This window comes from Nuphar pumila, chromosome 2 (assembly GCF_984573655.1).
Source record: "Nuphar pumila chromosome 2, dmNupPumi1.hap1.1, whole genome shotgun sequence".
Classification (NCBI taxonomy): Eukaryota; Viridiplantae; Streptophyta; class Magnoliopsida; order Nymphaeales; family Nymphaeaceae; genus Nuphar; species Nuphar pumila.
In genome coordinates, this window is record NC_143250.1 from 97,572,028 (window position 1) to 97,581,020 (window position 8,993).

The window sequence follows — 8,993 nt, forward strand, 5'->3', positions numbered from 1 at the left end:
GCCACCGGTTTGGATCAACATCGCCGATGCCAATTATGGTGCCAGTAAATCTAGTTCACAGAAGAAGTGTTAATGGAAAGAAAGTATATAAACTCCAAGTCTCTGAGACAAACTATATTTCACTTCAAACCTTTGCTCTGGAGCCTCTTCACCTTCAAACCTCATTCTGAACCTCATTCCAATGGAATAGGTGCTTCTAATAGATTCTGCATACTGGGCACATGGTATAATAAATTCAGAAGGGCTGGTCCTGTCAGGAGATATATTTTCAGTCCAAGTGACGAGACAAAAGATAGAAATGTCCTTAATATACACAGAGGTTATAAGTAACTAGAAGACTTCTGAAGAATCTATGTTTGATCTCTCAAATATCACCAATGAAAATAATTTTTTCCACAAAAGACATAAATTCCAGTTCCAATATACAGACATGTTTCATGCATTCATCAGAGGAACATAATCTTCTATGATACATCATTTTTCGTCCTAGTCTTCAATATACTTTGCCTTTATATTTGTACTAAACAGGAGATTCAACACACTGTAATACCGTTGAATACACACTATGAGCAGGAATATCTATTCTAAATCAAAGTGAGACATCACATTAGACCAAGAATAATATGCCCCAAAGAAGGACCTAGCATAAACAAAAGGTGTTGTTTTCAGTACCTTTTCAACAAGGGAAAATCCTGCATTAAGTTAAAAGAAGTTTGCAAAAAATATGGGGATATATTGGTACATATAATAATTTAAAATACAAGAAAACAAGTGAATTATAAAAACTAAAAAAAAATATTTTACATAATTGGGATTTTTAATCTCTCGTGATTTTATTGAGATTTGCGCAGCCAGTGAATGTCTTGCCATAAAATCAGTATTAGTTCAAAATCTAGCAAGCACACATACACACCTTAAATATTAGAAAAAAAAACCCGAAAACGAGCATAAAAGAAACCATTTTGACCAAGGTTGCGCAGAAGCGGGAAACAATAAGGGAAGCGGAAGCTGGAAGCGATGCATTTTAAAATGTATAGGAAGCTGGTAGCCAGAAAAAAAAAAAAAAGCAATATAAGAATTGAATGAAAATCGAAATGAAACACAAAGTGACTATTCTTAAATGTTATGATTTTTTAGTGTAAGAATTAAATTTTTAACAAAATCTAATAATGATGACTGTTAATTCAGAGAAAGCACATGGAAGCAAGTGAGATGCGTGAGAGGAAACACAAAAAACATGAAAAGTAGAATGAGAGAACATATAAGAAGAATCGATAAAGCGTGTGGAAAGCATAGGAGAAGCGTCGGAGAATCGATATTCTCATCAAGTTTCGGAAGTGAGGAGTCGCACTTCCGAAGCAAGTTTTAGGAAAGCGGGCTTCCCACCTATCTAAGAAGCTTCCAGTAACTCTGATTTTGACTGTGATGCTGGATTCATCAAGGCTTTAAGAAACTAAAACATGCAGCATCGTATAATTCACCCAAGTGAGGATACATGATTCCACTAATCTGAAACCACTTACCTAGGCTTGTATAATACACTGAAAATGGTTCCAGCAGCAATTGCATGGGATGCAGCTGCAAGTACACCCAGGTGCATGCTCTGACTTGATATGACAGAAGGCGAAGTTCCCTGTTGACGCATCGCACGGCGCACCCCAACTCGAAGGTCACCATTGTCACCTCTGCAACAGGTACATAGTCGTTTTAACACTTTATAGTAGAATGAAAACTAATTGAATTCATGAACCCACAGTGATAAGCTACCTAATGAAAATAAATGCATCTCCAGCAACCAGCCTCTTGGCACTCACAAAAGCACTCCAACCACTGGTAAGCAGGTGCCGCCTTGGCTGGCCTGCAAATTGGGAGCAACATCAGAAGTGATATCTATGTTTGTAAAGTCTGCATAACAATCTAAACTCCTTAAATTAGAATACCAAGGAAGAAGAGAGGTGGTAAACCACGTGGGAAGATATCATTGTATTATGGGAGGCTATAATATGCATAAATAAATCAAATTATTAAGACTGCCTAACTCCACAAGAAAATGGTTCAATAGGAAAGTGAATCACCAAAAGCAGCAAGTAAATCATTACATACCGAATGGCAAATTTGAAAGACAAACAACTCTAAATCCAAAATGCCTTGGGCACAACAACACTAGAGTCTACCAGATGACTAGACCCAAGGACATCTAAGTCACACGGACTCGGCTAGGGAGGCGACGCACCCGCGTCGACACGCCCCGACACGGGTGCGGCTTCAGACACGGTCCGAACTCGGTCAACGACGAGTCGGACTCGGTCAACGAATCGAGGCCAAGTCCGTCCTCGTTTTGGACTCGATCAACATTGACCGAGTCCAAAAATGTCCATTTCGAAATATGTTTTGGATTTGGATTGGGTCCAGACCCATATCCAAACTTCATCCCGAACCCTAAGAGGGGTTTACGACAGGAAGAGGGGCTTACCCTATCGATTTTTCCTCCCCCCATCCCCTACAGCTTCCTCCGACACTCACGCCGGTGATCCAGACTCTGACGACGGTAGCCACAGGTGATGCCAACCACCGTCTCCCCCTTTCCTCCGTCAACAGGTATGCCTCCCATTCCCACTCTCTCCTCTTCGTCCGGCAGGGGGCTCCCCCTTCCTCCTTATTTTCCGGCAGGTGGCGGAGCCCCTTGCCTCAGGCCCCTGCTGGGAAAAAAGAACGAGGCAGGGTGCTCTGCCCCTGCCTCATTCTTATTTTTCGAAAGCCACCCCCCCCCTCTCCCTGCATCCTCTAGCCTTGCCCGCCGGACAGAAGGGAAACGAGGAGGGGCCGAGCCCCTCCTTTGTGAATCGGAGGCACAGGGAAGGGCCCAGCCCCTCTTCTGCGAGGGGCGGGGGAGGGGGGGGGGGCTGCCGGAAAATAAGAACAAGGCAGGGTGCTACTTTTGCTTTAAAATTTACAATCTTTATGTGTTAATTTATTGTTATATATGCAATTATATATATTTAATATATATATATATATATATATTTTTTAATATATATATATATAGCCGAGTCCCCGTGTCCGAATTTTTTGAAATTGTGCCACACCCGTGTCGCACCCGCATCCATGTGACATAGAGGGACATAAATCAATCAACTTGGGGGTACTGATATAATGTGACACCAGAGCTGAGTATGAATTCAAGTCGTTACTAACATAGGTCAGAGATATAGACTTGATTTAAATCCTACAAACACCAAAGAGAACCACTGAAAGTAGGCAAGCACATCAAAAGCTCCTAATATAATAATGTGGATCTGATGATGTACCTGAGGTGTGTGTATGTGCGTGTGCACGGGCATGTGTGTGCATGTGCACATAAAATTTGCTAGTGGTGATTGTTTGTCCATCTTATGAACGTGATGAAGCAGCTCTACCACAAGCTCATTGTACTTTAGAATCTATATAGGAATAAGATGTTTTAGAAAGTAGTCAAATTTTGAACTATTTTAAAAAAAACAGCTTACAAAGCAAACCGATTAAGGATTTTAAACTGCTGAGGTAACTTCAGTGTCTGGTTTTACCTCTGAAGATATGCCGAAAGCGCCACTCAACACCATGTAAGTCCTTTGCAACAAGATCTTGAGTTGGAGGTTGCTGGGACATGTCCTGTAAAGGCAGTCTCAAAATATTAGAGATATGATGTATCAGCCAAACCAAGATCCTGTACAATGAATGTCAACTCTTTACTTCTCATATTAGAGAGAAGTAATATCCCCTGCAATAACTTTATCATACTACCTCAAGCAATTCCCAGAGAAAAAAAAAGACTTTTGATACAAGGAGAAAACCTTAGATCATATCTATCAAAGCAGTTCGAAACAAGGCTCCTACCAATGGAGGAAGACATTCATCAGCGTGGCGTCTCAACACAGAGAATCCACCATGTGTACTGGTGTCTGAGGCAGTCAATATCTTGCAAAAGCTGTATATACGTGGCTTAACAGGCGGTGCTTTTGTACTTTCTTCTTTCATAGATCCGTCTTTCTGCTATGGCGGCATGAAAACACCATCAATTATACTCAATCGGAAACTCAAATGCATAAAAATATAATGTTAAAGACAAGTGCCTGCCTCTGGCTCTGGAATCAATGTCAAATGTGAGTACACCTCGTCCGTGTCTGCTTCAGCCTGCAAAGAACGTTTTCAACTAATAACATTATTTTACCAACAGTTGTCACCAAATTTCCACACAGGCATCCGCTACATCTACTTAAACTAGCTACAAAAACATAATGTATGAGAGTGATATATGCAAGCGTTCAGGCATATTTGAGCAATGCACACGCCAGAGGTTCAGACACCATTGGAACACCACAATGAGAGAGAGAGAGAGTATACCAATAGCTTAATATCCATCACTCTGCAGAGAATCTGGGAAGGCAGGTCGTATTTGGGCAACTGGGTCTCCGCTCCTTGATTTGTAGATGCTTCCAACTAGAACAAACAGAAACAGAGAAACTTAGAGGGAATGTAAAGATGGCTACCAGTGGCATTGGACTAAAATGGAAGAAGCATACCCACAAAAAATAAGAAAAACCATTGCAGTAGCAAACTATGCATGGGGTTAGCTTTTTTTTTTTTGGAAGAAAAAAAACTAGGAATGCATTTAGTTAAATAGAGAACAACCAGCATGACCAAATACATGAATTGAGAAGGGTCGGCGTACCTGTTCCATGTGTCCTTGAGGGAAATAATAGACGAGGTCCCCAACCTTGGGCATTGAAACGAGGGGACCAGCACAGGCATGCCAAAGCTCACTGTAAAGAACATCATCTGCGTCTAAAAATTGATACACATTACTATTAATCGTTCGAGGAGAGAGAGTAAATAAAATAAAAAGAAAGCATTTCTCACTGCACCGTTATTTGAGAAAGAATGAATACACGGAAGTAAGTTCACAACTTCACATGTCCACAGTGGCATAAGAAAATGTATATTAAAACAAATAGTTACAAGGATAGCTATAAAGAGTAAAATAAATAAACAGATAGAAACCAACTCGGAGAGAAATTTGCAGAAATCCCATTTTTCATAGCCCTTTCAGAAATCAAAATCCTAGCAAGGCCTCCCTTCAAAAAATAAAAGCAGCAAACAACGCTAAGTATATACAAAAAATGGCCAGCATGAAAAAGGGAGCTTCGTAAAGCCAAGCCATTCAACCATGAGTTATAAAGAACCCAAAAAGTAGTGATGCTAGTGGCAGCCCTTTTCCAGAAAAATAATAATAATAAAACCCCACAAAATCATAGGAAAACATTCCATTCATGTAAACATCCATATGAACCTAAATAAGAAAATAGTAAATGCCTATCACAAGAACCAGGAAGACAAAAAGAAAACGGGATACATATAGATTGGTTTGGGAAATGAGAGCCCAACAACACACCCAAACAGTACCAAGATACAATCATCACAACCAACCAGTATAATCAAACAAAAACAAAAAAAACAAGCAACACCCATCTGAAACTCACCACTCGAAACCACAAAAAGCTTCAGAAAGGAAGAGGAGAAACATTACCATTTCTCTCTCCTACCAAGTGAGTCCCAGAAACCATGCTATCGCCACAACCACTACCACTCACTCTCCCCCTGTTTGCCTCCCCACCACCCCATTCCATCATCTCTTCTTTGCCTTTCTTTCTTTCACAGACTTCTCTCTCTCTAGAGTCAATACCAACAACTCCAGAACAATTTCCACGAACGGAATTCAAACCGGAAGAAGAAGAGAAAGCGACCATTCAATCATCCCCACCACCACCATCGTACAACAGAAGTTATAGCAGAGGCAGAGCCCTCTCTCTCTCGTTGCTCAATGTGGCATAACGCCTCTTCAATTTTGCCACTCTTTTCCCATATTTAGAGAGAGAAAGTGAAAGAAAGAGCCTATGCTAGTCTCTCTCTCTCTCTCTCTCTCTGAAACTCTGAGCCACTCCGTACCGTAGCGCCCCTGCTTGGTGCACAGCTACTTAACCCGAGACAGGTCGGCAGGCACCCACCTGACTAACCATGGTTAATGATGGGTTCCCCTTCCCCTCCAAAATCGATTTTTTTTGCCTGCCGTCTTGTTTCTCTCTCTCCTCTTTGTGTCTCATTAACCATGTACTTCAATTTAGTTTAGTTACCCCGATTACCCTTGTTGCTCATTTTGTGGTTTTGTTAGAACTTATCAGGATCATAGTTGAAAAATCCCGTTCTAGTGAAAAAATCTTGTCATAACCTAAAAAAATCTAGGCTTTTTTATTTAAACTATGTAATATACTTTTTTTTTAGAAGTCTTGGTTTAAGACAAATTGTTTATTCCCTAATCATCACTTCATAAACTTATATTTTAAGCAAAGGAAGGGCATTTGTTATACCAAAATTGATCGCATTACCTAAGATTCATAATTTTTCTTTAAACTTTTGAATAAAAAAAAGGTATTTTTACATAATTTTATCGTATTAACCTAGAATTCAAAACAAAAAATATTTGTAGAATCAATTATACCTAAGATGCATATATCTTCAAGGATATATACTGAAAACATTTAGAGGGCCATATGGCACTCATTGAACAAAATGAGAGAATTTTGCATAAATGATTCATTTTGTCTTGTCAAGACAGAAAATAACATATTTTTTCGCAAAAAATATTGAAGAAACCTAAAAAATGTGCGAGCCCCACATAAATATCTTATAAAATATCTTGTGAGCTCCAAATAGAGCTCCATAAAAGACATATTTGTCCTTATATAAAAAAAAAGAGATAAAGAGAAATAGAGAAGAATGGAATAGTTATCACTTGGAGGTGGGCCCACACCCAATCTCTATAAATAGGACCTCTCTCCTTTTTACAAATTTGTCACCCCCTCACTTTTCTCTCTCTTAAGTTTTCTCTCTCCTCTCTCATTTCTCTAATTTTGCTCTCTATAAAAATATTCGCTCTATAGAAAAGAACACTCTCTAGATTTTTACTCTATAGAAAAAGCTCTCTTTTTTTAGATTTTTCAATGTTTATTAGCGCCAACGAGTTCTACACGAGATGTTCTTGGTTGTAACTGTACCGAATGTAAGAATGTGTCGGCCATGACTTAGGCACGTCTTTATGATTGTGCTTAGGGATGGCAGTGGACCGGGGTTGGGGGCGGGGGACAAGGTCTCCACCCCCGCCCTATTTCAAAATCCGAATCTCCATCCCCGCACGGGGATGGATTTTAACCTCCACCCCCGCCTCCATCCCCGGTCCAAACGGGGGTGAGGGGGGATGGAGTCACGTTTCCCCTTAATCTATAATCATCCCTTAAAGGATTGGGGATGGGATGGGGCGGGGCTAGGCGGGGATTGGGACAGGGTGGGGGCTGGGCGGAGAAAAGCGTAAGTCCGTCCTCGCCTCCATCCCCACGCGGGGATAGATTTTAACCTTCATCCCCACCTTCATCCCCATTTCATGCCCTTCATTCTCGGTCCAAACGGGACGAGGCAGGGTGGAGCCCCGTTGTCCTCCGGTCCACTGCCATCCCTAATTGTGCTATGCCATCTATAACAAATTTTTGGTAGGTTTGCACGTCTCTCTTTATTTCAAGTTATATTTGTTGAAATAACTGTCATGTACGATAATATTTTTCTTACCATACACTTTTGTAAAACGATATCGGATCCTAGTCCTTGGTTCACGCCCTCTAGGCCACCGCAAGCTTGCTTCAGTGATTATGTGTGTATCCTTGTGGCTACTTCTCAATATTGATGGTGGATTATGTATCATATGATCCTAATCTTTGGTTCATGCCCTTTAGGCCAGTACAAGTTTGCTTTAATATCCAAGCGCATATCCTTGTGACTACTTTCCTATTTAATATATATATATATATATATATATATATCTTTTTATGCACGTTACTTAGCCCGATAAGTGGTTTCATTCACCCAGTCCTATTTTACGCACTTTACTTTATCCCTGTGCTATTATATGCATAGGCTCATATTTTAAGTTATATACTTTGTAGTCGTGTTGTTATGTGCACAAGCTCTTGCTTTTAATAAATATAACTATATTGTAATAAACATACAAATAGTGACTGATATTCAAAGGCCTTATCGAGTTCAAAATATTGTTTGGCAAAAAAAAATCTATTAAAAAGATTTTAAATTTACGCAAAACCACATTTATGTAAATATCTAAGTCACCAGTATAAGGTCTAACTAAGGCTTATGTTTTTGATAAATCATGAGAGATGTAATGTATGCACAACAATGCACATCTATCAAAAAATGAAGGTAGCAATTCTTCTGTTAAATAGGGAGGATGCTGACAAAATTTTTGACAAGGTGCTCTTAGAGCTAAAAAAGAACGTAGTGTTTTTTTTATTAAATAAGGCAGATGTTACAAAAAATTTTAGCAAAATACTCACTTAAGCTAGTATGAATGACACAATGATACCCTCATTGTTGGAACCCTATTAGGATGACTAATTTTATTTTTGCCTTCAAGGGTATCGTACTCATATGAGTCACTGCACCAGAGTAACTATTGTGCCTTGTTAGGCTAGTGCTCGTTGCGACTAAATATGCATGAGCAGTCGATCAAAAGCAATCCTTAATTATGTATGCCTCTGTAAACTACTGCCACAAGAATAATACTCGCAAACACTATTGTGCTAGAGTTGGTTATTCACCTGCAAGGGGTGAAGCACTCGTGAAGGCCGTAGATGCCAAGAGCGATGTCTGCATGCATATAAACAAACATAATGATAATCATTGTCTACACAGGATCTGACCCGTGCTTCAGAAAACTAATTGAGGTTGAGTTCATATTTTCTTTCGTGCAAAATGCATTGGTTGCCTATGTGGCACTCGACGTTCTAATAATAAATATTATGTCATCGAACCCCTTTAGAACTTACACTCATTGAGGCAAACGATGATGGTAGTACCTCAAGTGACACTTTATCTTATGAACCAAAGAGTTCGGG

General features: G+C 39.8%; 1 protein-coding gene and 1 long non-coding RNA gene across 2 annotated transcripts; both read right to left on the bottom strand.

Moving 5' to 3' along the window:
• Positions 1-1,767: 1,767 nt before the first annotated feature.
• On the bottom strand, positions 1,768-4,026 carry LOC149846312 (uncharacterized). Its single transcript, XR_016430517.1, has 3 exons — positions 3,874-4,026; positions 3,564-3,648; positions 1,768-1,858 (listed from the first exon to the last, which is right to left on the bottom strand). It is a non-coding gene; the product is annotated as an uncharacterized LOC149846312 (long non-coding RNA).
• A 69-nt stretch (positions 4,027-4,095) lies between these two features.
• Positions 4,096-5,874, bottom strand: LOC149846313 (auxin response factor 4-like). Its single transcript, XM_089990921.1, has 4 exons — positions 5,564-5,874; positions 4,709-4,821; positions 4,381-4,476; positions 4,096-4,170 (listed from the first exon to the last, which is right to left on the bottom strand). The coding sequence occupies exons 1-4, from the start codon at positions 5,781-5,783 to the stop codon at positions 4,096-4,098; spliced, it is 504 nt and encodes a 167-aa protein (XP_089847047.1). The 5' UTR covers positions 5,784-5,874.
• Between the last annotated feature and the right edge of the window lie 3,119 nt (positions 5,875-8,993).

Excerpts from the sequence above, each read along its gene's own strand:
- LOC149846313 (XM_089990921.1), bottom strand. The coding sequence starts at position 5,783 with ATGGTCGCTTTCTCTTCTTCTTCCGGTTTGAATTCCGTTCGTGGAAAT. Across the intron at positions 4,822-5,563 it reads CTTGGTAGGAGAGAGAAATG|ACGCAGATGATGTTCTTTAC; the intron begins GTAATGTTTCTC and ends ATCAATTTTTAG. Across the intron at positions 4,171-4,380 it reads TGATGGATATTAAGCTATTG|GCTGAAGCAGACACGGACGA; the intron begins GTATACTCTCTC and ends CGTTCTTTGCAG.